At 38.5% G+C, this 28,000-nt stretch overlaps 2 protein-coding genes across 6 annotated transcripts; one reads left to right on the top strand and one right to left on the bottom strand.

Annotated features, from left to right (window-relative positions):
* The first annotated feature begins 5 nt into the window (after positions 1 to 5).
* Positions 6 to 25,405, top strand: tpm4a (tropomyosin 4a). 5 transcript variants are annotated; one of them, XM_077583438.1, is made up of 11 exons: positions 6 to 163; positions 1,255 to 1,327; positions 1,522 to 1,744; positions 4,169 to 4,294; positions 19,413 to 19,546; positions 20,773 to 20,890; positions 20,994 to 21,064; positions 21,320 to 21,395; positions 21,522 to 21,584; positions 22,654 to 22,723; positions 23,882 to 24,504. In XM_077583438.1, the coding sequence occupies exons 3-11, from the start codon at positions 1,631 to 1,633 to the stop codon at positions 23,962 to 23,964; spliced, it is 855 nt and encodes a 284-aa protein (XP_077439564.1). In that variant the 5' UTR covers positions 6 to 163; positions 1,255 to 1,327; positions 1,522 to 1,630; the 3' UTR covers positions 23,965 to 24,504. The 5 variants fall into 5 exon arrangements, with proteins under 5 accessions (XP_077439564.1, XP_077439562.1, XP_077439563.1 ...); XM_077583436.1 differs by lacking the exon at positions 23,882 to 24,504 and adding an exon at positions 24,512 to 25,405 and having other exon boundaries at positions 8 to 163; XM_077583437.1 differs by lacking the exons at positions 6 to 163; positions 23,882 to 24,504 and adding exons at positions 412 to 481; positions 24,512 to 25,405.
* LOC144062260 (small ribosomal subunit protein eS27-like) lies at positions 25,270 to 27,918 on the bottom strand. The gene is made up of 4 exons (XM_077583441.1): positions 27,680 to 27,918; positions 26,747 to 26,861; positions 26,499 to 26,609; positions 25,270 to 26,415 (listed from the first exon to the last, which is right to left on the bottom strand). The coding sequence occupies exons 1-4, from the start codon at positions 27,683 to 27,685 to the stop codon at positions 26,387 to 26,389; spliced, it is 261 nt and encodes an 86-aa protein (XP_077439567.1). The 5' UTR covers positions 27,686 to 27,918; the 3' UTR covers positions 25,270 to 26,386.
* Positions 27,919 to 28,000: the final 82 nt, after the last annotated feature.

Here is a 28,000-nt window from a genome sequence, read left to right as displayed (position 1 = left end):
GTCCGAGTGTTTATGAACGCATCGCACGTCCCGCAGTGCAAAGGGACCCATCCATATATTGTTGGTAACGTCACGTGTGCTAATTAGGCCTGCGAGGAAAGTTCCTTGTGTTCGGCTTTGGCAGCGGCCGATAGTAGCTGGTTGTGTGAAGACAAATAAAAAGGTGAGATTACCAACCACGTGTGCTGGCAGCATTATTGTGACACGTCATACTATATTATATTGTTCTATATGTGAAAATGGTGCGGACGCGTGATTTCCAATAAAAAAAAAAATCCCTGAATCTCCGTACACTTTTCCCCACGAGCACTTCAAACAAGTGCACCCTATTTGTCAGACAGTCACTATAGAAAATTGGTCTCACTCATTATAGTGAGCTTTAGAGATGAGGATTCCAGTTGACCAGTTAATTTTCTACATGGATTATTTTTTGGAGAGATGTTTAAACCAGTTTAGATAGAGGTCCAAATTCCGATGAAAGGTATGATTGTTTCATCCAGAGCGATAGAATTGTCCAATATTTGTTTTTTGACACGCCCGGCTCTTAAAAACATATTCAGTATTTTCTGTTTCACTCGTACTGTATGTAACCTGAGTTTGACAAGAAAACATTGCATTAAATCGATGGCTGTCTCTTGCCAACCGCAATCCCCTCACTCGCTCTTTAAAGGCTTTGCAGCTGCAGCAATTTTCCTTTTCCCCCCAGTCTGCTTCATCTCCTCTTCTCCACATGCCGACTGACACCATAGTTGTGGTCGTTCCTCCACATCAGCATTGCTGACAGCTGCTCCACTCATCAGCCACTACTTGCAAACAGGCAGCCGGCTGAATTTCTGGGGTGTGCATTTAACAGCTTTTCTCCTCATAAAATGTACGCTGATGTTTTACAGTGTAATTTTGACCCAAGTGGCGCTTCGTCAATGTTAGGATTCCTTTGCGGCAAGTAACATCCAAGTGGCATTTCCAGGGTGGAACTGGAAGGAATGTGACACTCACTTATAGTATGACACTCAACAGCCACAACTTAAGGTGTTGTACTGATAAAATATCATTCACATTTTTTGCGCTTTGGAATTCTCCAGCTCTGTGTAAAATTCTTAGCCAAAGTCTCTGCCTAATTTATGACACCAGGCCACAACGTGTAACTACAGAAAGTTCTCCCGCCTCCTCACGCTCTCTTCCTCCTGTTTATATGCTCTTGTTGGTTGGTTAAAAGTGCCTTACTCTCTTATCTGCTCTGTTTTTTTTCTTCAGGAAAGCGCACCACCCCAAATATGGACATCATGCCAGGGTGAAGATCGGGGGAGCTGAGCAGACCACTCCATTGGTGAGTGCATTGATAGGGTGAAGTGTGGGTAAGTGATAGTCGTGGGGACGGGATGGGGTGAGTGGAGAGGAGGGGATGGAGATGGATGAGAGGAGGAGGATTGGAGGACCTGTGGGCAGGTTCTGTTGCACTTTACATCACTCCCCATATACAGCCTAACATCTCCACCACTCTTGCCCCAACCTCCTTCAAAGCGCTGACAAAAACTCTCCTCGCATCTCGAGCCACGCGAGGAGTTTTGGAAGAAAGAGTTCATCATCATCATCATCATCTCACCAAGCCGGATCCCAGCAAGCAGCCGTCATGGAGGCCATCAAGAAGAAGATGCAGATGCTGAAACTGGACAAGGAGAATGCCATCGACAGGGCGGAACAGGCCGAGACGGACAAGAAGGCGGCTGAGGACAAATGTAAACAGGTGGGTTTGTGAAGGGGACATATTGAACACATTAAGACTGCATTTAATATTAAAACCCTGGAGAACCCACGTGGTCAAATTTGGCCCCTATAAATTCTGCTACTCAAATAACAAAGACCTTTTTTTTTTTTCAGCAGTGATTTTGTCCCTGTGTTCTTGTTTCCATTGGCCAAAGTGTGTTTGTACATTCAAAATCCAGTTCTAAAATGCAACAAATAAAACAAAAAAACTATATTGTTCAATGTAGCTGTGTATTTGATTGATTATTTTCTTAAATTCTAAATAGTTTACTGACAGTTTTTGTTATTCAGATTTTTCGAAATGATACCCCTAAATCCCAAAAGGGTCAAATTTCGCCCTAATCCTAAATTAGGGAATAAAGGGTTAAAATTGAAAAAAAAAACTGTATTTTGGTGTTCAGTGAATTTATAGCAGTCATTTAATGTATAATTCATAATTTTCCAAAGAAGAAAAGGGTTCTTGGGTTCTCCAAGGTTAAATAAAATAAAAAAATATATAAAAAATAACTAAGGAAACAAATATTTTTGCCAAAACATTTCCTTGCAACGATACAAACAGGCTGTTTTCTTGCCGCTTGTTGCTCGGCAGAGTTCATCAAGGCCTCTATCAGAGAGCCATCAGGAATAGGAAGTCAGACAGACAAATACTAAGGAAATGACACCATAATGATAGCTGAAATGTCACAAAAAACGCATCCCAAATCGCTGTTGTCAAGCAGGAAAAACTTTTTAATGCAAAAGAGAAACAATGTTCCATCTTGTTTAAACAGTACGTCGATGAGCTACAAATGGGGTGGACTACTTTGCGACAAATGTTTATATTCCGCAATCGAAATATTCATCTCATCTCATTGTTGACGCTAAAGCACACGTAGCTCAGAGGAGACCTTCTGGAAGCACTTTTCTCCTGTATTTACATTCCCCAGCGTTCATTTACTCTTCTCTATTGCATGTCTTGGCATTGGTCTATCGGCGAATAGCGCAGTGGCAGCCAAGTAAAACAAGGATGGAAGGTTTTTTTCATTTGTACTTACGCTTGATATAAAATATCGAATAGGAACACGAGACAGATGAGGACAATAACACAGCATCCTATAGAGCCAGTTTAACACTGAACGCACCTCATAAACGTGACTGTTAAAAGGTGACAGTGACATATTTGCCACATACTCTGCTGACTTGTCTGCTGGCCGATAACGGCGCTAATTTTGGACACTGAAGTGGGGACAATGATTGTGCTCTACAAAAGGAAACACTTATCGTAGTGTGGGCATTGGGAGGGGTAGCGAGTCAACAGCAAACTATTTCTATCTACACCAAATATCTTGTTGTTGTATGCATATTTATTTCTTACTTGGTAATGCTGTTATTCTGATTTTTATTCTCTACGCTTTTCCGGCGTGCAAAAACTCCCACATAATAAATCCGATTTACACCGTTCAAATTTCAACTTGCTTTAAAAATTCACGCCATCCTGGGTATATATCATCTGATTACACATTATTTACAATTTTCACTTAATTTAATGTTAAATATCAACTTTTTCCCCATTCATTTTCAATGGGACTTACATTGAAAGTACTTTTCATTCATGACCAGCTAATACTGCTCGATGGAAGGTATTGTTTAGTACCCAGAAGATCATGGGTTTGAATCCTACCTCCAATTGTTCATAGCAGCAATATTCCAGTGGTTAATCCAAAGGACTAGTGAGTTTGGTGCAAGGGTTCAAATACCACCTTCGACTGATTGCAATTCAACTTTTTTTCCCATTTATTATTCACCTACAATTGATCATTTGTAATTTTCACTCAATTTATCTTTCATTATCCTTCGTTTAACACACATTATATTCAATGCTTTTAATTAAATTTTTATTGACACATTTACTGGCATTCAGCAAGACATGCTTCAATACCATTTCACAACACTTCAATGATAGCTGCAAGTCCATTGTGGCTCAGTGGCTACTGCAGCAAAACATAGACCAGTAAACGAGAGACAAGGGTTCGAATCCCACCTTAGACTGGTTGTGGTTTAAGTTTTCTTTTGTTTTATTTACCATTTAACTGAAATTAATAATTAGTCAATTTCACATAATTGATCTTTCAATTTATTCATTAGCATTTCAAATATTAGCATTCAGCTTTCAGCATTCTCAAGTTGTCTAGTTGCCAAAAGATATTGGGTTATTAATTAGTACATGCAATTTCAAATAAGGGCAATTTTGATTAGAAGTCAAAGTCCAAATCAATGTGAAATGCTACTTTCATCCCATGAGGCATTAGAACCATATAATATAATGAAAGAAAAATATACCTCCTCTTCTTGTCCAAAGTCAGCTGTAATAGGCTTACCTGAGAGCATAGAGTATCCTACTAATTTTTTACATTTTTATCTCCAGCTGGAAGAAGAGCTGCTTGACCTCCAGAAGAAGATGAAGCAGACAGAGGATGAACTGGACAAGTTCTCCGAGGGCCTGAAGGATGCTCAGGAAAAACTGGAACTGTCTGAGAAGAAAGCGGCAGACGTGAGTGAGCACGCACGCACACACTTAGTTACAAAGTAGGGGTCAAATAACTTTCACATCACTCAACTCGACTCACTTTCCCTTCATGTTAATAACTTAGTGAATCTACACTGGGCTCACGGCAAAGCCCAATTGAGCGCTGCCATTCCGCAGCTGGACACTGGAACGCTTTGAAACTTTGCGCATTCCTGCGCAGCCACTCCTGAAAGATGAGCGCTCGCTTCTACCAAGACACACATGCGCACAAACCACATCAACAGTTCCCATTTCAGTTTTCTACATTCTTCTTTATGTTCTTCCACCCCCAACAAAAACAAATGGAAGTTGGACACGTCTCATATAAAAACGTATTTTGGTATAGAAACAAATCAAAACAAATGTTTAACTCACCATTATGCTGATTCTAGTTGTAATTTCGTTTTGTTTCACCCTGCACTTGTTTTTCCTCAATGAGCTGGTCCCATGGTTTCATCTTTCAAAACACTCCAGAGGCTTTTCTTTTAATGTCAGGTGCTTGGGCTCCATGTTCCCACGCAGTTAATGGCTTCATGCCCCATTTGCGAGTCTGTCATTACACATTACACAAAGCTGGTTTGGTACTGTAAGTGCAAGTCAACTAGCAATAAACCAGCACCTTCAACAGGAATATCAATATTGTCTCGAAAATATTGTTTTCGTGAAGTTGTCGGCTCTTATGCTGTCTCATTATTCACTCCGTTCCTCTTTTTTTTTTTTTAAAGAAGCTGTCTAACCACATTTGGGTTTTTACACGTTTGCTATTTTGTGTGTGTATCATTTGATGCAGATGAGCATTGTGACAGAGGCACTAGATTTTCAAAATAAAATGTATTTATTTCTCCTTGCACACAAAAAAATGCTAGTAATGTTTAATCCGATTTTATTCGCTCCAAGCATGATTTTTTATTTATTTTTTTAAATTTAGTACATGATGAAGACAACCTCCGTAACAGAATGTAATAATTCACATCACCAATTTCAGCATATTGGCAACTTTACAAAACAAACGACAGAGGCGATAAATCCAAACAAGCAAAGTCTTTATAAGAGAACCATTAAACACATTTTTAAAAAAAAAAGCCATTCACAGACTCATATCACCAGTAGGCGCTCAGTCTTGTAAGACAACTGAGTAAACACTGTGGCGAAAGAAGCATAGTAGACGCTGTTAGAGGATATCCCGGGGAAATGCAGTGTAGCAGGACACACAAAGGAAAGGGAAGTGTGTCAGTAAGTCACGCCGGTTTTAAGCTCCTGCTCTTTTTAAATAAACTCAAAGAATAGTTCTAAGAGCTCTTAGGTCCATTTGTGTTTCAAGAGCACTCAAAAGATGCGCGTACTGTTTCAAATGTCCTGTCACTAAATCTCTCGGCCACTTATTGGAGGCAGCAGTCATCATGTCATACCCTATTAAGTCATTCACTGCCATAAATTCATAAAAAAATATATATAAAAAAAAGATGATTAAAAATTAGGGGCAAGAGGCGATTCAATTTTTTTTATTGTAATTAATCGCACGACTTCACTAGTTAACTCACTCATGATTAATCACAAATTTTATATCGGGTCTAAATGTACAATAAAAATAATTCTAAGTTTCCATACTCTTGTTAACAAAAGTGGGGGAAATTTTTTTAAACTAATAGAAATAGTTAAAATGATTTTTTGACATTTATAGCTGTCAATGGCAGTGAATGAATAAAAAAAAAAGAGAAAAGAGAAAAAATATTTTTTGACGTTTATAGCCGTCAATGGCAGTGAATGGACTTTTTAAAAAAAAAAGAGAGAAAAGATAAAAATTTAAATTTTTAATCTTAATTTATCGCATGTTTATAACCGACAATGGCAGTGAATGAGTTGAGCACTCAGAGGCCCACAGAGAAGCTAATTACTTAAATATAAGAAATCCGCCTTTAAAAAGATCTGAATGTTCCATTTTGATTGGTATTTTATTATTGCGGTTTTACTTTGCTATTCATCGTACTGGCATAAGATAGCAGTTCTCAGTATAACGATTTGCAGTTGTACACCACATAAATAAACATACCGTTAATTAAAGTGGAAGTCAACCTTAAACATTTCTTGACAGAAATATGTTATATGTGACCTCACTAGTCTAAACATGATATTCGGATTAATATTACATTCTTGGAATAAGAGTTATGCAGGAAAATCCAGTTGTTTTTATCCATCTCGGGGCGGCCATTTTGCCACTTGCTGTCGACTGAAGATGACATCACAGTTGCTCAGGGCTCAGGCAACGGCCAATCACAGCTCACCTGTTTTCTGAAGCTGCACTGTGATTGGTTGTTACCTAAGACCTGAGCAACTGTGATGTCATTTTCACTCAACAGAAAAATGCTAAAATGGCCGCCTTCTGATAATAATAAAAATGCTTAACTCATATTCCACTAACACAATATTAACCAGAATACCATATTTAGACTAGTGCGGCTGCATAGAATATATTGTCAAGAAATTTTGGGGGGTGACTTCCTCTTTAAATACATCTGAGTGTGTAGCGAGAGCTGTTTCGTTCACAGTTTGTTGTGGTTGACTGGTGACCAATAAACAGTAGTCCACCTTTTGCCCAAAGTGTTGCTCAGTGTTAGTGTACAGTGTATGGTATCTTTGTTGTCTCCAGTGAGTGTGGACACCATTCAAATGTGGGTCATTACAGCTGACTAACAAGTCAAGCATCCATGCATTCCACAGAAGCTTCTGATCTCAGTATCAGTAGCACAAAAGCTCGAGAAAGGAAGGACACGGTGGCATCAAAGCTAATGATAGCAGCAGTGAAAACAATTACTTCTTCAGGGCACGGTGATGGGAGAAGAGGTGGGGGTGGGGGGGGTCTGCTCTGGAATTTCAAGAATGCAGCCAAGGCAAACAGAAAAGCCAGCTCTCCTGTCTCCAATGAAATCTACGCTTCCAGCATTTCCGTTGCAAATCAGACGAAGTAGCTGACGAGGCTGACGGTTCTCCTCATGCTCGACAGTGGAGAAAGACGAGCATCATGTGTATAAGCATGCAGCTTGGAATAAAAGTTGTGCAACTCAGCAGCCATGACAGGGCCACGTACCGCTTTCCATTCATTTTTTCATTTATTATTAGATGTACTGTATTATGTTTTATGTGTAAGCTTACGTACATCTTTGTTACATCACTGTTTTCATTTATTAATTGCTCTGCTGTTATAAAGTTCAGTTGAGATCCCTTCCCTTTGGCATTTGGATCAAGTAATAAAAAAGGTGTCAAGAAAAATGTTGCCACAGTTTTTTTAGCCTTAGTTAATCATTGACATGCTCACTGAACTGAGGTCTCACAATAAGCTTCCACTTGGAGATTAAATCTGTCGAGCAATGTAGCATTAGACATTGTTAAATACTACTAACATGATTTAATATGTCATTTTGCATTATAGTAAGCAAATGCAAACGTTTTTTCTCCCTAAATGGGTTGTTTGCAATGGAAACTTTTTATTTTACTTTATTTTACTGTCCAAAAGTACAAATTGTGAAATTGTTAAATTAGCCAGTGCTCAGTGACTTCAGTCACTAGTGCAATTCATTTGCAATCTGGACATCACATCTTTTGCTCTGAGGGGAATTCTTAGATTCTCCCAAAGTCCCTGTGAAACCACAAAGTTTTTTGATTTGTTGATAGTGGTTTTGTGTGTGTGTGTGTGTGGGGGGGTGCTCGAAGGGTTGCAAAAGTCTCTAAATATAGTTACAAAGTCACAAAGGGAATACTGAGTAGTCGCTCGCTTTGTGGCAACACCCGAGTTGATCATAGTAAGCAGGCTGAATGAAGTCAGAGCCCTCATTCCTAATACTTTTTCCAACAGGGATTGGGGGCGCATCTGATGCTGCTCCACTGTAAATTTCAAACTTGAAACCTTCAATCCTATATAAAATCGCAAAAACAGTATGCAACTGAACAGTGTATCTTTTTCTAATAATGTCACAAAAACATTACACAAATACTATAAAATGCTACACTGTATTATTAATGAGTACCGATGGCAACAGGCGTCTTTTGCATAAACCTGGTTTGCTCTGGACCAACCAATCAGAGGACTGAAAAATATTGACATCATCAAGAGCCAGCGCTCTGACTGTGTGCGGGGAAATGGGACATGGGATGCAAACTAGTCGTACGGCTATAATCCCATACATATTGACATGTGTAAATGTTCATTAAGACGTTTTGTCCTATTTTTAAAAATAAACAAATAAATGAAATGGAATTAAATGAAATTTTAAATCTGATTGGTTAACGAAACAATCCCAGTGCTAACATTCTCATACAGATGCAGAAACAGTACAGTCAAGAGATATGAATACATCGTTGGCAATAGAGACTTAAATCCAGCAGACAAGAGCTTCCAGACTGTAATTCATACTTTGCATCCGGGCATTTTCTTTACAAGCCCCACAGAAGTGATCACATCAGTCACAGGGATCAACTTTTAGGCCCCGCCCCCTGTGACATCACCATCCAATCACTTCTCTCCTCCTCCGGCCTCCACAGTGTGACTCTCTCCTCCACTCAGCTTTCTTTTATCCCTCCAAGTGTCCGGACCAAAAAATTGCTACATTCCCAAGGACGATTTACCTTTCGCCCCCCTCTCCATGCCTTTCAGCTTCCATTCATTCTTCAGCACCGAAAGAAACATTTCGGGGAACACTTGAGCATTCCTACTTCCTGGTTATATCACTCATTTTTGTTGAACTTGAACGACTCCGTTGTCGATACTTCGGACGGACTTTTTTTATTTTATTCAGAAGTTCGAGTCAAGTGTTTTTCCTCGTTCAGAAGTCACATTTTAGAACAAGACCCATACAAACAGGCAGGTTTTAGCCAATTTTTTTGGCATCGTTTCCCCCTTCCGTCCACGTGTAGTGTAAAGTTAAGTCGTAGAATTAGTCGAAAATGGCAGGTTTGAATTCTTTGGATGCTGTCAAGAGGAAGATCCAGTGTTTGCAGCAGCAGGCGGACGACGCCGAGGACCGGGCGCAGATCCTGCAGAGGGAACTGGACAGCGAACGAGAGCTCCGGGAGAAAGTGAGACAATCAAGTTCTTGTCCTGTTCCCCCACGTTTATGTCACATTAAGAGTGGTTATTTTTAGATGTTGGTTTGTAACATGTCGTAGCGAACCGTTCGGCTATGTGTGGGTCCGTTATTCAGCGATAGCAGTAGAATGAAGGCGAATAATAAAACCGTGCAATTGATTGGTTGCCGGGTGTGATTGTGCCACAATGCAAGGCGTTGGTCCCTTTCTGGGGGGAGTTTGGATTGGATTCCTGCGGGTCTCTGCGCATGCGCCACGCGGCTTGATGCTCACTGCTCAGGGCTTTTTTCCTTCCTTTTCATATATCCTTTTATCAATCAACATAGTTTAAACAAAACTTCATACGCCAGTAAAAAAAAAAAAAAAAAAGGTAATGCAAATAACCAAACACCTTTTGCAATGTTAAAGAAGAACTGTTATACATTTTGTGGTTGTTTTTTTGGGAGGGGGGTTCGTCTGTTCTAAGAAACTTTTGACTTAAAACTGTGTTTTGTCTGCTAATTTCTTAACTGGAAAATAACACTAATTAGTAACGCAAAGCCATGCACACCGACTGAATAAGTATGTTTGTGACCAAATTGCGACAAGATCATTTATTTCAGTACAGTATTCATATTTTGTTATATTTTTGTTTGGTGGTTGGTTACCTGTGATCTTTTTATAACGTAAAGTAGGTACCTTGGCTCAACAAAGATTGTTTTCCAATTGATCTAACATTTACTCTCCTAAATAAAAGCTCAAGTTATTAAATAAGTCTTATATGACGCGCGTACACTGATGGGTTTATATAAACGTGTATTGATTTCAAGCAAGGTTTACTCTCCATCACAAGATCTCTTCACCAGAGATCTTGCACTGCAGAGATACAGACTCTGTATCAGAACGTCGCGTTTAGACCAGTGGGGGTGCGTGCATACAACATATTATTCTAAATACCAATTTTTGGTTGACTTCCCATTTTTAAGTTCGGGCGTTACGAATGTTTGCAGAACTGGTTGTGCATAAACAAGCAATGAAATAGTACAAAGAGAGAATGGAATAGGATAGCTGTTAGCCAATGTGCATGGTTGCGCTGGCTAACATTACCGCTAATTGGCTAATGGCTACCATTGCACTACTATGCATGCCTATGTACCAACCAAATGCTAACTAATCTGAAGCAGTCAAACTCAACCGTTTAAATGGTTTCAAAAATGTACGTGTAGGGTGACTGACCGGAGAGGGAACAAATCAGCACAACTGACTTGAGGTTATGATGTACATAAACAAAAAACGCATGTTAATGAGTGTATATCGAGTCTGAAAAAAAACCCAGTCCATTTCATTTAATCAAACGATAAGTTGATAAAGTATGTGACAGGGCTACATAACATTTTTGTTATAACTGTAGCAGGACACCTGACCTGCCTCACCGTTCTAAAGTTCAGGGTTCGAATGTGGGCTCGGGCATTCCTGCGTGGCGTTTGCATGTTCTGCCCATGCTTGCTTGGGATTACTTTGACTTCCTCCCAGACAAAATTGTCCATAGGTATGATTGGTGGTTAGTTTATCTGTGATAACGATTTTCTGACAACTAGTCCAAGTTGTAGCCTACCTCTCCCCAAAGTCAGCTGGGATAGGCTCCAGCTAACACTAACACCGATGAACATAAGCGCTATAGAAAATAGATGAATGAGCATTACAGTAGTGTTGAAATTGGCTCCTACCGTAACCCTAAATTAAGGCTCTGCTTACTTAGGATACAAAGAAACGGGCTTGAATGGTTACTTGCAAAATCATCTCTTGGTATGATCCTACACTGACATGACTAGTTCCACAAATACTTCCTCAGTCAAGAAGACGGACTGTGTCGCAAGTGACCCTCACATCAGGGTTTTATAAGCTCACAGTAGAAGAGTCGGAAGAATGGAAACGCTTAGCAAGCACACCTGGGTAATGATTCGGCGAGTGGGAGGGGAAGGTGTTGCCAATGGCCTGCTTGGCCTTCACAGTGTCTGGATGCAGAACTGTACAAACTTTCTGATTGTGGGTAACATTGCAACCAGGGATTGGTGATGTGTACGGAGTTTCTTTGAGTGGCTATAGGTCAAATGAACAATTAAACCTTAATTCCTTCGACCACCAAGTATGTAGTACCAAGAATAGGCCGTGACAAACAACATGGTGCAACAAGGCTTCAAGACTGCTGTTAAATACAAAGACGTCATTGTAGACAAATCTACAGTATCTGTTAGCTTATCTGGAAACTACACTGTGGTTGCAAACTCTTCTTTTTGCTGTTTTTTTTTTTTAGTTTTCCAACTCAAACTACACTAACAGCACGACCTTCAGAGTTCAGGTTCACATCACGAGAATGGAATTTGTGGCTCGGTGGAACTCGATTTAACCAGATATATTTGTGATTTTTTTTTTTGTTGTTGTTGAAGTTTGTCATTTTCCAAGATGATCAAGGAGGGAAAACAAATCTATCTTTAAACACAGCATACCACAAGATCATGTCTCAGAATAATCTTGCAGAAACGTCTGAGAATCGGGATTTGCATAGAATGGAATTTTTGACTCGACGTGAGAGAGGACAAACTGCACTCCAATTTCCCTCATGACATGAATTGATATTTTCAGCACTGTCCGATTGTCCTCTTTTTTTTGTTTATAAAGTTGAATGGAGTGTCCTTTTGTGTGACGGAGTGCTGCGATACCACATGTGAATAATTAGGACAACCCGGAGTTATTCTTTGGCACAAACGCGCTTTCATTGGAGCACACAGGGAGATCAAAAGAGAAGAATTGCTGAGTGTGTTCATGTAATGCATCATTGTTTCACAACGTGGACACAAGGGACAGACGCTGCAATTCTGGATAAAAATGAAATGTACTGGCTCTTTGTTATTTTCACTTTTTGTGGTTTCAGGCTCTTTGCTAGTGTTGCTGTCCAGTATTGCAGTATTTGACCTGGGTGCTTTTATCATTGTTAAACTGTTTGAACATCTGTTTTGACTTCTGTATAAGCTGTTGTCCGTTGGTTATTTATGGATCGAAACCATACTTCCTGTTATTTATTTATTTTTTTAGCCTAAAGCTGCATTTTGTTTACCATAAAGCATGCATGCTTGAAAAACTTTGACTGCCCTACCCAGGATGTCGCCTGCCAAATCGGACCTGCACTTCCTGTTACTGTGGGCCCAGTTTCACAGGAAGATGAAGTGTGTGCAATGCACTGCGGGTTTAGTAAACGGAAGGAAAAAAAACCAGCCATTCATTTAAAGCTCTACTCTTGCGCTCTGTCTCTGATGGTCTGTTCAAGAAGAAAAAAAAAATGCTGCCGCAACTGGAAAGATCAAGTTTTATTCCACACATTCATCTTCCCTTTTCAACAACTTGGCAGCTACTCTACCCATAATGCACCTTGACTGCCAGTAGTCAGGCTTGAAATTTGGTAGTGTCGTTCCAGTAGTGATGAACGCAGCTGTCATATCGAAGCGTCTGGTGGCTTCTTCAAGGCGGCGGATGGTTCTGGTTAAGCGGGGTGAAGTCATTTAGTGCAGATTATTAGATTTTTTTTCTGCAATTTGTAGTCTTTCAATGCGTATAGTCTCTTTTTTTTTTTCTTTTTTTTTTACAGGGTTTGGAAATGCAACTGATTGCTTTCTTTTTGGCAGTGGCATTCTGATTACGTAGTGACCTCAGAGGAAGCGGCTATCAGAGAGACACCTTTGGCATTTTAATTTCCTTGTACTTTGAACTTATTGTTTTATTGTTCGGCAGCCGTTTGTCCGTTACGTGGTCATAACAATGCCAATAACATTGCATCGACATTGACTCCAAAGTTGAATACAGCCTACCCTGTGATGTTGGTTGACTTCTAGTTTCTTCCAATTTTGATTTGTCAGATTTTCAATCAATTTGAATGAAATAAATCTGTTTTGAAAACTGACAAACAGGCAAGTAGTAGCTGGGAGACCATGTTTGTATGTGTGTGTGACTGCAGGCAACAGATGAACTCAAAGACAAGCCACCAATCACAAAAGATCCAGCAGGAAGGGGAACAAAGAAAACAGGAAGTAGAACAGTAGCCAAAATAAAACCAGCGACTTAACAGAACCAACATTTCTGTTTAGTCAGCCACGAGGGAAAGCCAGGGAAACACGTGCAGGGTCAATCCAATGAAGGTTCGCTGGATTCCAAGTTTAGAAAATTCAGAATTTAATGGTTCCACTGTATTAAACGTTTTAAAGAATTTAGAGTGGCTAGAATTACAAAGCGATCAGTGCAATGGCCCCATAGCACTCTTGCTCAGTATTGTAACAATTCCAGTTATTTGTGTCACAATCAATCATTTACGCCCAAGAATATGCAGAAGTGGGTTGAAGAATGCCAGGCTTTTTCCATCATAAGCACAACTTTCCTCACTGCTCGGCGTGTATAAATTGAAGTTGTCATCACGTCTGCTGCAGCGGGCTTCTGCTCCTCTCACGCTCCACATTCTGTGGAAAGACTGACTTCCTGGTTGCTGTGTTTTCTTTGGAATTTATCCCAGGGACTAGCTCAACTTTCCAAATATAACGCATATCGGCGGCGTATCGTCAGCTGCGGGCCTTCTGGGGAACACTCCCACGTCGGTGGCTTTGTGGCGGCGAGATAATTATGTGATTATGCCGACCAAGACTGTGTGATTTAGTTGAAATGATCTGTGCCAACAAAAGCCAGATTTACTCTTAAGGATAAAGATGTTTTTAGCTGACCCAATAGAAATAATGACCAAACAACAATTGGCAACAAAAGTTACTGTAGCAAATGCAAGAAGTCCTCGACTATTATCACATTAAGAGTGGATGTTTTATCCCTAATGCCTTGTCAGCAGATTTAGTATCAATTTGTCATGTAAAAGCAACCCTGCTACATTTAATTGCAATATTTAGCCAGAAAGGCAGTGTTGAAATTGAATCGTGGTTTATCAATACTTTGGCGCAAATTTTACAAAGTACCTCCTAAATTCAATGGTGCTACAAAACCATTGCAACCTGCTTGCCATGTTTCATCGCCTACCTTTGTTTACATCGTTTAGATAACCTGGATGCAAATCACCACTCACGACTCACAATGGTGTTTAGTCAGTGCCCAAAAGAGGCGTGTAAAATGTTTTATTGCGGGGTTGTTTACTTGACCAGCGGACAGTTAAAAAGTCCTGACCTCTATTTATAGACAGACCAGACGATGTTAAGCAGTTTTCCCGCAATGCAGACGTTGGTCTGAATTAATCTGCAAAATCATCTCAAAAGATCAACTGTAGGAAATGCCATTGTTTTATAAGTAAGAAAACACTAAAAACTAAATTGTAATGATGACAAAAGCACAATGTGAAGCCCTTTTTAACGATGTAAAGTCACTAGTCTAGAAATAGTATTGAAACGAGGAAATGCTACATTAAATCTCACATTAACAGCTTGAACAAAATCTTCAATTTTACAAAATGGTATTGTGTGAAAAGCAGCTCCATGGTGCATTTGGCTTTCAAGGTTCCACTGCGCTCACCTATATTCACGTATTGAGTAGGGAGCAGTCACGTCAAGAATAACTTCCTCTCAACCACAGCGGCGTTGTGTCGCTCATTAGCCCACTGACCTCCGGAATCAGCTCCAAATTAGATTCATGTCTAGCATGTCCTTGATTTTCTTATTAAAAATCCCTTCAATGCTGTGTGTATCAGTAAACGATCTTTTATTACTGTCGGATCTGGACCGTATCCAAATGACAGATAAGTTTATGGACAGCAGTGATTGTCAGGAAACTTTATTACTTTCCTTTTTGGTCAGTGGAAAACGAGTGTCTTATCATTTGTTCACCGCAGTTACAGTTTCACTGTTTTACTCTGTAAGGCGGATGGAAAGGAAAAGAAAAGGACGTGGTTTAAAAAAAAAAAAAGATCTGCACGTAAAGGAAATTTAGTAAGCAGCTGACTCATTTCATTATTGAGTGCAGTTTTATAGAATATAAGAATTGACTAGAACTTTATTAGTCTTGTAATGAGTGGACGCTAGCAAAACACGTGTATAATCTTTGGCTTGAGCGTCCCAACTTTTCCTTTTTTTTTTTTTTTCAGGAGAGCTCAGTATTGTTCATTCGATTTGACATCATCATTGCTCTCCTTTTTTTAAAAAAAAAAACAAATAAATTAAAAAAAATTAATAAATGTTTTTTTTTTGTTTGTTTTTTTAAATATATATACATATATATACATATACACATATATATATATATTTTTTTTTTGTATGTGTGTGAGTATGTGTATGTGCGTGTGTGTGCGAGCGTGTGTGTATTCATCAGTTCACCTAAAGCCCATTAAAAAAAAATCCCATACTAATAATATAATATAATAATAAATTGCCAAATGCAGAAACATCAATGTAAGTTATCACGATGTAGTGGCTCTCGCTAACAGACAGAATTAAGTAACCAGAACTAGGTTAAAAAATTCTATATACGTAGACCGTGTTTCTATAAATTTTGATATTTGGTTTTTATTTGAGGCAGATATTTTTTCCATTAAAATGTGATTTATGAGGAGGTTAGACCATTGGTCGATATTCAGAGTTTGTTTATTTTTCCAGTTAACGAGAATTGTTTTTTTTAGCGATAGTAAGGGCTACAAGTGTAGATTGAAATTGTTTATGTGGTAAGTCAGTTGTTGTTAGGTCACCTAGCAAACACAAGTTTGGAGATAAAAGTATCCTACAGTCCAAAATAGCGGAAAGTTTTTCTAAGACTTTAGTCCAGAAATACATAACCGGAGTACATAACCATAAAGCATGAACATAAGTGTCTGTAGTGTTTTGTAAGCATTGGAGACAAATGTCGGAGTCTGAGAGTCCCATTTTCTTCATCATATATTGAGTCCCAACTTTTCCAATTACGAGCTGACGCTTGCTCAATTTGTTTTGCTTTGTGTGCTACTGTTGAGTTATGAGCAAGCCATAGAATTGTACGCTACTTTGTACATACTGTAAGCAGATGTGAATGTGAACAAAAGCAGTCTGCGTTTGAGGGGCGGCAGAGCTCGTTTGAATGAGTGTTTGTAACGTCTGCTTGTGCGTCTAGCCTAGTTTTTGACCTAAAGCTCATGAAAAGCCTGTTTGTTTGTACTCCAGCAGCGCTCGTCGTTGCACACAATTCAGGAAGTAGTAGGTCATTTCTGTTATTTCAGGTCCCACCCAATTTCTCTTCTCTTGAGCCAGATGTGCTGTCGACAGATGTCAGCCCCGCTCAAAGTAGATTTGAGGACGTTGAGCCGATTCAGTGCTTTTCATTCGCCCCATGGTGGGTTCGGTTTTCTCCTCTTATCAGCTGCTAACTGTTTTAACACACGTCGGCTTTGATTCGCCAGACATTTCCTGCCTGATGTCGGTAGCGTCCCCCCGGCAGCAGCGCAGCCGAGTCGGACTATGGAAAGTAGTGAAAGAAAGAGAAATTGTGAGGTGGAAAGACTTTACAGCCGATTAAAATATGGATAACATTTCTTTCAAAAGGAAGCCAAGGCTGCATTTCCTGAAATATCCAACTGACCCAGTGTTGGGTTGACGCCACATTTACACCACTCCCATATGTAGCAGTGCATATTAGGTGCCAAAGTGGCCCAGACTTCCAATTTCTACCAAAAGTAGGATCTGGTGGTTTTCGTCATAGTTAGTGGACATACCGATTTGGATGCGTTTTTCTTGCGGGCCATGTTTATATTCCAGCTGCTTTTTGTGTGTACAGAACACAAGTCAGCATTTTTGGGGAAGTAGCCAAATTGTTATTCTCAATGAATCTATGCTCTGTACTGAACTCAGCAAACCACTCTGCGTTACTTCTGTTTTGTCTTCTTTCAATTTTGCCGCATGTCTAAAATGTCTGATCCAAATGAAAGCCATTTTGGCTTGCTTGTAGATCTGACTTCTGGATGGCACGACGAGCTTAATGAGTCACTGACCTACTAACTTCTGGCCTGCGACTGAACACAGAATCATGTTTGTCTAAGAAACTGCCAGCTGTGCTTTTTTTTTTTTTTTTTCCAGAGTCTGAAGTACATTTTTAGTGCTTGAGGTTTCACCAAGTGGCAATTTCTATGAGCAAATAAAATACGTTTTAAGACGGACTACTTTAATCCATTTGTATGTTGTAGAATTGAGTCTCTCATGCGGACTGTGTCTCAAGTTTGCCGCCCCTCTTTGAGGCGCTGGATTGACAAATACCCTGGACAACTCAAGAGGAAATTCCTGTATAGTTAGTTGTCTGTTTATTGTCTTTTTCCTCCCATCTTTGTTTACTCAGGGCAAATGAGAGAACGGCCATTCACCCCCAACCTGACCCAATTATACGTGCAAAGTCAGCGGAAATTGACTTGTTTCATTTCTCAAATCCCACAATCTTCAGATATTAAAAATGATTCTGGTTTGGTAAGATCTTACTTATTACAGGGATGTCCTGTCATGCAGGTGTCCGCCAAGGACGTCCAGCGGGCCTTTAAACGGCATCTTCAAGCAGGACAACGCAGAATAATTTAATTTGGAATGTGATTGGATCATCTCTCAACTCATATTGAGCAGAATATTTTGGAGTTGAGCCATAGTGGAGGTCATTTTTTGGATGATCTCCTGCTATTTGCAGGGGACAGGGACCAAGCCATGCCATGTATACTGTACATGCCACAAGATGATGTCAAAGCACTTAAAATGGAGAGGATCATAAAACACCAAAACCACATACTTAAAATCGACACAATCAATTCTACACGATAATGATTCCATGTTATATAAAGATTCAAAACATACCTTCACATAATGCTCACATTGGTATTAGCTTGCAGACTAGCCTAAATAGCACGCTAGCACAAACTGAGGTGACATCACAAAATGGGCAAACAAATATGCTCACTAAGCCCTTTACACAAAACTATGACATCATTAAACATTTACACACAATGATAAATGTGAGGGATTAGAGACAAACTGTAAAAGCAGAGTAGATGACGGACTATTCGTAGCTACATCTGGAGATGCACAGAAACAAGCTTTTAACTCATTCACTGCCAATGACGGCTATAGACGTCAAAAATTCATTTGAAAAATTTCTATTAGTTAAACTTTTTTTTCTTCACTTTTGTTAACAAGAGTATGAAAACCTATCATTTTTTTATTGTATATTTATTACAGATATAAAATTTGTGATTTATCATGAGTTAACTAGTGATTTCATGCGATTAATTACGATTAAAAAATTGTAATAGCCTGACGGCCCTAATTTTTTGTAATTAAAAAAAAAAAATCATGTCAGGCCATACATTTTTTAAATTAATTAATTCATTAATCTTATGACTTCAAAAGTTAACTCACGATTAATCACAAATTTTATATTTGTAATTTTTTTTTTTTACTTTTCATACTCTTGTTAACAAAAGTGTTAAACTAATTGCAATAGTTTAAAATGAATTTTTGACATCTATAGCCGTCAATGGCAGTGAATGAGTTAACAAAAGGTGCATTCAAGGGGTGCCAACAAAATAGCATATCTGAAACAAACACACACAATCAATTAAACAAACCTAACAACACTACCAAACACAAAAACTATCATGGGATTTTCAGCAAATAGAGGACAATTGGTCCCACCCCCCTTAAAACAAACGTCATTGAAATGCAACTTCCCTTAGCGTACATAATGTGTTTCCTCTTTTTTAGACATAAGACTATCGGTAGTTAAAGTCTTTTTTTTAGTTATGTGGACGCATACTAGAACGATGAATTACCTTTAAATGATTCTGCAGTCTACACAAGAAAAATGAAGGCGCATGCCCTTTTATGCTGTTTACTTGTCTTTATCAAGCTGTGCGTTTTCTCAACCTTCTCTGTTTGTGCCTTTTCCTCCTCTTCCTGTTCAATTGAGGGGGACGGGGGGGGGGGGGGGGGGGTGCAAACCATCTTGGACGAGTTAAAGTTGAATGAATGAATGACTAAATGTATCTTCCCCCTTTCCTGCGGTCTTTCAGGCAGAGGGTGATGTCGCCGCTCTGAACCGTCGCATCCAGCTGGTGGAGGAGGAGTTGGACCGGGCCCAGGAGAGGCTGGCCACGGCGCTGCAGAAACTAGAGGAGGCGGAGAAGGCTGCGGACGAGAGCGAGAGGTTAGCCGCTTTCTCTCCGAGGATGACACGTGCGGTTTGTATGCGGCGGCACGATTCCTTATTACCCATGTGCAAACCACTGAACAAATTCCCCTTGAGATAGCATAGCACTACATCAGGGGTGCTCAAGTTCGGTCCTCGAGAGCCTCTCTCCAGCCTGTTTTCCATGTTTCCCTCCCGCAGCGCAGCTGAATCTAATGATTGCTAATCAGCAAGCTTTGCAGAAGCCTGATAACGATCCTGATCATGAGTCAGGTGTGTTAGTGGAGAGAAACATGGAAAACAGGCTGGATAGTGGCCCTCGAGGACCGAACTTGAGCACCCCTGCACTGCATGATATCGATTCTATATTTATACGATGGATGCAGAGGCGTAGCTTGCCCCCTTAACCACCAGGGGCCCCCAGAGGGTCAACAGATTTGGCACAACCAGCACATCCTTCACATTGGCAGTGCAGCAATGACAATTGACTGTCTCAAATTCCCTGAGTCAGGTGTTTTTTCCCCTTAAAAAAAACCCCCAAAGCAGCCATGTATAGTAAGGCATTTAAAAAAAATTAAAAATGAAAATCGACCATGTATAGTAAGACGTTTTTTTTTGTTTTTTTAAACAACCATGTATAATAAGGCGTTTTTCTTTTTTTTGTTTTGTTTTAAGACCATGTATATAGTAAGGTAACAAACAAACAAAACGACCTCGTGCTGTTTTTTTAAGGCGTTTTTTTTTTAAACCATGTATAGTAAGGCACTTTTTTTTGTTAACAACCAAGGCATATGGCGTTTTTTTATTTTTTATGACTATGTATACTAAGGTGTTTTTGTTTTTTAAAGACCATTTAGTAAGGCTTTTATTGTTTGTTTTTAACAACCATGTATAGTAAGGCGGGGTTTTTGTTGTGGTTTTTAAACGACCATGAGGCGTAAGGTGTTATTTTTTTTATGACCACATGTAGTAAAGCATTTTGAAAAACACAACTTTTTGGTACTGAGGCATTTATTTCTTTTTTAATTATCATGTATACTAAGGCTTTTATTATTAAAAAATGAATAAATGACCATGTATACAAATGCTTTTATTATTTCTCTTTAAAAAAAAAAATTGGCATTACATTACATAGACATTACGACAGCTAAGTTTTTTTTTTTGGTGTTTTTGAAAGAGAGAGAGAGAGAGAGAGAGAGAGAGAGAGAGAGAGAATTACCAAGTGTTTCCGTGTCCTACTTTAGAGGAATGAAGGTGATCGAAACCCGAGCGATGAAGGACGAGGAGAAGATGGAAATCCAGGAGATGCAACTGAAGGAGGCAAAGCATATCGCTGAGGAGGCCGACCGCAAATACGAAGAGGTGAGATATTGACTCTGAGAGTTCAATGAACAAGACTGAATACTCGGGTCATTTTAATTTTCAAGTAATATGAGAGGCTTAAGATCCTGTATTCGTCCTCCAGGTGGCTCGCAAGCTGGTGATCCTGGAGTTGGATCTGGAGCGAGCTGAGGAAAGGGCCGAGCTCTCAGAATGGTAAAACGCCCAACTTTTTATAACATGCAGTTAGGATTACTGTATACCAGTATTTAAATATTTATATATCTAAACTGGAGCTAGAATTGTTAATTGATGGGAATACATTATGTACCATTTAAGAATTTACTGTTATTTTATGCAGAGTATTTGAACAAAGTGATGTAATTCTTATTTGAATCATTTTTAATACTCAGGTGAGAATCCTTTGCAGTCACTGAGCCTCCCGTATTTTGAATGTAAATGTTTCCACAGTAAAGCCAGCGACCTGGAAGAGGAGCTGAAAAACGTGACCAACAACCTGAAGTCCTTAGAAGCCCAGTCGGAGAAGGTGAGGACGTCAGATTAGAATTCAAATGTTTCCTGTTAGATTCTATCGGAGTGAAACAAAAACAGGAAAGATAACGAGATGCCATGTCAGGTAATCATATTTTGTGAATGTTGTGTTTGTCGACAGTACTCAGAAAAGGAGGACAAGTACGAGGAGGAGATCAAAGTTCTCACTGACAAACTGAAGGAGGTGTGTTTCTTTTTCTATTCTAGCCCATGTTTTAATTAATTTTCATAGACACAGATATTATAATTAAAAATAACTTTTTCACTGAGGGCTTTTAGCACAAGTTTTCAAACTTTTCCATCGTCGTTCAACTTTTTAGTTATATAATTATTAGGGGTGGGAATCTTTAAATGTCTTACGATTCGATTCCGATTTTTGGGTGCACGATTGGATTCCGAATCGATTTTCGATTAAGAACGATTTTTGATTCAAAATGACTTTATTGACAATGATTTTTGTTTCAATTTATAGATGTTCAAGGAATCGTAATGATCTACTCCAGTCTGACTCGCTAATGCTAATTAGTGCTCTACTCGCGGCACTTTTATCACTCAAAAGAACGGCTCCAAAAAACAACTTTTATTGGAATAACTTGATCGTGACTCTTTCCTTCTACTCTCTAATGTGGCTACAACTCAACAGTGTATCAGACCGCGTGGAACCACACTGCCCCTAAGTGGCCAAATCGGGTACAACATAAACAGCGCTCCCGATAAAGGCACACACAAACAAAGGGAAGACAGCATAAATAATTTCAATGAAATCGATTTTGGGACATTTAAAATCGCGATTCTTATGAGAATCGATTTTTTGGGGGCACACACCTAATAATTATGTGGATATATTCGTACTGAAAAGACTTTTGCATGATCACATTAAAATCAATTGTATTAAGCTATTAATATTTTATGCAAATGTTTATACAAATAGGTTTTAGTGTAGTCCACAGAAAAGCAGCCCAGTGGACACATTGGAATTCAGGAGTCAGTAACATATGATATTATTATTACTTTTAGTACCAGTCAGAATTTGTATTTCTGTCTTCCATTTTGAAGGCGTTGCCTTTCGGTAGGACTGTACATATGTGACAGTATCATAAACCACTTGAGGATGTCCAGTGGAGTACATTGTGGTCTTCTATAGCCATTTCTTTCCAGTTTCATTTCTCTAACAAACAACCTTGAAAAGATATTTTTGATCATCTTCGTCACTGTGTTTAGTAATGGTAGCTTATTATCTGTGTTCCCATCAGGCTGAAACTCGTGCAGAGTTTGCAGAGAGGACAGTGGCCAAACTGGAAAAGTCCATCGATGACCTGGAAGGTATGAGTTTAGTTCTGCGCATTGTGGACAAAAACATAGAATTGTATTTTTTTTTTAACTCATTCACTGCCATAAGTTAATTTTTTAAAAAAAGATTATTAAAAATTAGGGGCAACAAACGATTAAAATGTTTTAATTGTAATTAATCATATGACTTCACTAGTTATTTATTTCTTTAAAAAGAAATATTAAAAAAGAAAAGAAAAGATTATTAAAAAATTTGGGGCGACAGGTGATTAATTTTTTTTTAATTGTAATTAATCACATGACTTCAATAGTTAAGTCAATAGTTAACTCACGATTAATCACAAATTTTGATATCTGTTCCAAATGTATGATAAAAAAAATTCTAGGTTTTCATACTCTTGTTAACAAAAATGGAAAAAAATGTTAAACTAATAAAAATAGTTTAAAATGAATTTTTGACGTTTATAGCCGTCAATGGCAGTGAATGAATTAAAAAAAGAAAAGATTATTAAAAATTCGGGGCATCAGGCAATAACATTTTTTTATTGTAATTAATCGTATGACTTCACTAGTTAACTCACGATCAATCAAAAAAAATTATATCTGTTCTAAATGTACAATAAAAAAATTCTAGGTTTTCATACTCTTGTTAACAAAAGTGGAAAAAATGTTAAACTAATAAAAATAGTTTAAAATGAATTTTTGACGTTTATAGCCGTCAATGGCAGTGAATGAATTAAAAAAAGAAAAGATTATTAAAAATTCGGGGCATCAGGCGATAATTTTTTTTTATTGTAATTAATCGGATGACTTCACTAGTTAACTCACGATTAATCCAAAAAATTATATCTGTTCTAAATGTACAATAAAAAAATTCTAGGTTTTCATACTCTTGTTAACAAAAGTGGAAAAAAATGTTAAACTAATAAAAATAGTTAAAAATGAATTTTTGACGTTTATAGCCGTCAATGGCAGTGAATGAATTAAAATCGTGATGAATGTGTTCAAAAGTGTTTTTTTTTTGCAGAGAAAATGTCCAGCATTGAGTTCATTCCACCCTTCATGTTTTTTCTTTGCTGACCTCTTTTGTTTTTTTCCCCCCCTCTTCTCCTTCCTCCCTCTGCCTGCCTGTCGCTCTGCTTTTCGGCTGCGCTCTCCTCGAACCCCCGGCCTGTACTTGCTGACGTCCAGATGAGCTGTATGCTCAGAAGCTGAAGTACAAGGCCATTAGCGAGGAGCTGGACCATGCCCTCAATGACATGACGTCTCTGTAGACGCTGCTTGGCTCTTTTCTCCTCGCTCAAATTCATCATTTTCAACGTGCCTTTCTGTCCATCTCATCAACTTGCCAATTAAAAAAAAAAAAAAAAACGTTCTCTTTCCTATCATGTCTTCGCCATCGTTCATGCTCGCATATTCATGTCATTTACACTGTTTTTCACTCTTGTGCAAGTGCGTTGGCAAGACTGTATGCTTAAGGTGAGACTTTGCGTGACTGTCGTTTATTTTCCCCTTTGACCTGATTTTGTTGTTTTGGTTTGTTTTTTCACATTAACCAGCCAACAACAGTCAGTCGAAAAACTGTTCATATTTTAACTAATCCCCTGGCAAAGGCTTTTGATGTTGGTTTGCATGACGAGCACATCATTGTGGTTGGGATTGTCTGCACGTTGCACAATTTAACCAAAAATAGTGTCCGGGGAATAAAAGTTTGTTGTGACAAAAGCCACATTGCGGAATTAATAATCACGCTTGTATGATCGCTTGTGTTTCACAATAGTTGAGGGCTCACTCTGTCTTATTTTTCTTTTGTCTTTGCAGACAAATTGTCACATGCCAAAGAGGAGAATCTGGACATGCATCAAGTCCTGGACCAGACTCTGCAGGAACTAAACAGCTTATAAACACGCACGGATGAGATGTAACATTCCATAAATGTTCAACTTTATTCCTCAGCATTCCTTGAAGAGGAGATTAATTTCATGTCCCTTGATGTTCTTTTTATTTTTTTTATTTTTTTTATAAAATGCAATTTTGTTCTTAAGACATAAACTTCACAAATTGTCTCCCAACAATTTATTTTGGCCACTTTAAATACAAACTCTTGACATTGTTTCTCACAGTTGTGGTCAAGCAAAGATGAAAGGTTTCTTCTTCTTTTTTTTCTACTCCTCCCAATGGCAGCATAACTCTAAAGCGCCACACAGTGGTGAAAAGCAGCTAGTGAACACAAGCGGCACCCACTTGTGTGTCATAATGGGCATTTTTTTTTTATTTTTCATTTTGGCGGGGGTCTGGTACAATACAATTAATTTAAAAAGAATTACATTGCCTATTGTGTTAATTTTCCAGCTTTTCAAAATTTCACTTATGTAAAATTGCAATAATAGCCAATATTTTAATCCCCAAACCACTGGAAGCATTGCCAAATAAGATAATAGCCACGGATCTTTATTGTGTATATAGTAGAATAATGTTAGGTGTAGTACTGCCTCTCTTTTTTTTGTTTTGTTATTTTTTTATCACTTTTTGATGCCAGGGGAACTTTCAAGACCAAAGAAAACTCACAACACGCACAATAATTGTCAACACCATTTTTTTTTTAATGTCATCTCATTCCAAAATGCCTCCAATTATGATTAATTACATTTTTGAAGTACTTAATTGACCAAATCCCCTCCATGTTGGCTAATAAATGTTTTACAGAAATACTGACTGATTTGACTTTTTTTTTTTTTTTTTTTTGGTGCATTCATATTTGACATGGTTTTACAGCAATAACATTTCATTGTGGTTTATTCTCAATGTAGGAGTGGAATATGTTTGATTCATTTCTGGAGATTTTTTAGGATTTTTATGATCAGTGACAGTTCAGCATCATGTGCAGCCGCACATATTGCGCATGCCACAAACCACCACTGGAAATCATGAATGTAATTAAAAACTGTGTGTATAAATATGCTCACAATTTAATTTTGTTTCTATAAGGTCTTTTTAACCTTGGAGAACCCAAGAACCCTTTTCTTCTTTGGAAAATTATGATTTATACATTAAGTGACTGCTATAAGTTCACTGAACACCAAAATATGTTTTTTCAATGTTTTTTTCAATTTATTCCCTAATTTAGGATTAGGGCGAAATTTGACCCTTTGGGATTTAGGGGTATCATTTTGAAAAATCTGAATAACAAAAACGGTCAGTAAACTATTTAGAATTTAAGAAAATAATCAATCAAATACACAGCTACATTGAACAATATATATTTTTTTGTTTTATTTGTTGCATTTTAGTCATCTTGTCACCACCACTCTGGCTCATGTAAGTGCAATATTCATCCACTAGATGGCCCCACGCAGGGATCAGAAGTGGCACTCTGGACTTTTGAAGTTAAATTTGTAAAAAAAAAAAAAAAAAAAGGGCTTTGTTATTTGAGTAGCAGAATTTATAGGGGCCAAATTTGACCCCGTGGGTTCTCCAGGGTTAAACACCTGTGGTTAAAATGTGAGCAGATGTAGAGTAGATGACAAATTTGATGTTGATGTTTTTTTGTTTACCACATATTAAATCACTGCATGATTTAATGAGCAGGTGTCACGAACTGAAGTCGTCAGACAAGCGCATTCGTAGCCGTTTGACGCGCTCGAGTTTCTCCGTGATCCTGCCAGTCGGGGTGTGTGTGTGCTGCCACGTTTCCGCTCAGTGATATTTCCTCCTGAAGGCACATCCTGGATGGCCGAGAGACATTCGGAAAATGTTAGCTTCATCCCTCATCATCCATCTTGGAGGTTGAAAATGGAACAGATCTCACCCGTAGTTAGTTTGCATTTCCCTCCACGGGGCCTGCAGAGGATTATTGAGCATCCGGCACAGGGCACCACTGTCTGGGCGTGGCTGTAGATAGTAGTGATCTTGTAGCAGCCTGGTATTTCAAGGGGACAAACAAAAAATTGACTTTTTATTATTTGTAGATGAAGTTTGGTTTCTGGAAGGCCTGCCTACCCGTGAAATGTGAAATCAAGCAACCAGCCTATCGTAATTGATACAAGTGTGTCGTACCCATGCATTTGACATCCATGAAGTAGCCATTAGGTGACTGAACCAGTCGCTTCTTCTTGTGTCTGAGCTTCTCCTCAGCAGGGGTGCGGTACATCATGTCATTACATCTTTGTCTCTGAAATACACAATGTTCCAAAGTTATCATTTTTCATTTTCGCTAATCTTGAGGGTTTTGACAAGGCATGGGTCACGTCACGTGTGACTGCTGACTTTTTTTTTTTTTTAAGCAATCAGATTTCAGATGGCCCTCAATAACATCAGCAATTTTCTGTGGTGTGATTGGTTGGTCAGAGCAACTAAAAAAAAACATATCTGTAATGATTTGCACTTAATAATAAAAATAGTATCTTTGTTGAGCATGATTCGTTTTATATAATTTATTTATTTTTTGCAATAGTTTGCATCCTTAGCCAATTAGTATGGAAAAGTCCGTCCAATAACCAATGTCACCTTTTCTGTTAAAACAAAAAATCAGGGCACGCATTACACAATAGGACCAGTACTGTGCCATCATGTTAATTAACCAAATGGAATCAAGACAGGAATGTGCCCACAAACTGTCAGGACACACCTCGTTTTACAATCAACACACAAAACAGAGGACTTACGTTATGATTTATCAATTATTCTTTAATAATATGACTTCTATCTTATCAAGCACACACAATGAACTTTGACTTATTGAATTGAATGCCGATACGCGCGGGCAAGCCCAGACACGTCCAAGCATCAGTGTTGACAATAGACTGATACAATACAGTAAAATCTAGCCTAAATTAATTTAAAAAAAAGTCTCTTATCACATCATATTCTGTATTCATTTTTTAATTAGGGTAAAAATACATAATTATTTTTACATGTATTTTTGATAGTAAATAGATACTAAAATAAATACAAAACAATGTACTGTAAGATTAAGAAAACCTTACTTACACCCATTCTGCTCAAATCTCACAATCTCTTCTGCCCCCCGCCCTCCCAAAAAATACAAATTTATATGTTGTTGTTGTTTTTTTTTTTTTTTAAAGATGTCAGTGTCTAAATATGCCTCCCTCGACAGAGTTTGCCGTTGGTTTGACTGAGCGTTCTGTTTTGAGTACCAGAGCTGGTGGAGCAGGCGGAGTCAGCCCTCGCCACCGAGAAGACGCAGCCGGTCTAACTGGTCCATGAGCATCATCTTTACATCAGTGCTTCCCTCGTTTATTACATGAGACATAAAATGTCAAGTATAATATAACAGTGATTTAACAGTCA

This window comes from Vanacampus margaritifer, chromosome 13 (assembly GCF_051991255.1).
Source record: "Vanacampus margaritifer isolate UIUO_Vmar chromosome 13, RoL_Vmar_1.0, whole genome shotgun sequence".
NCBI classification, from domain to species: domain Eukaryota; kingdom Metazoa; phylum Chordata; class Actinopteri; order Syngnathiformes; family Syngnathidae; genus Vanacampus; species Vanacampus margaritifer.
This window is presented reverse-complemented; position numbering and strand designations above follow the sequence as displayed.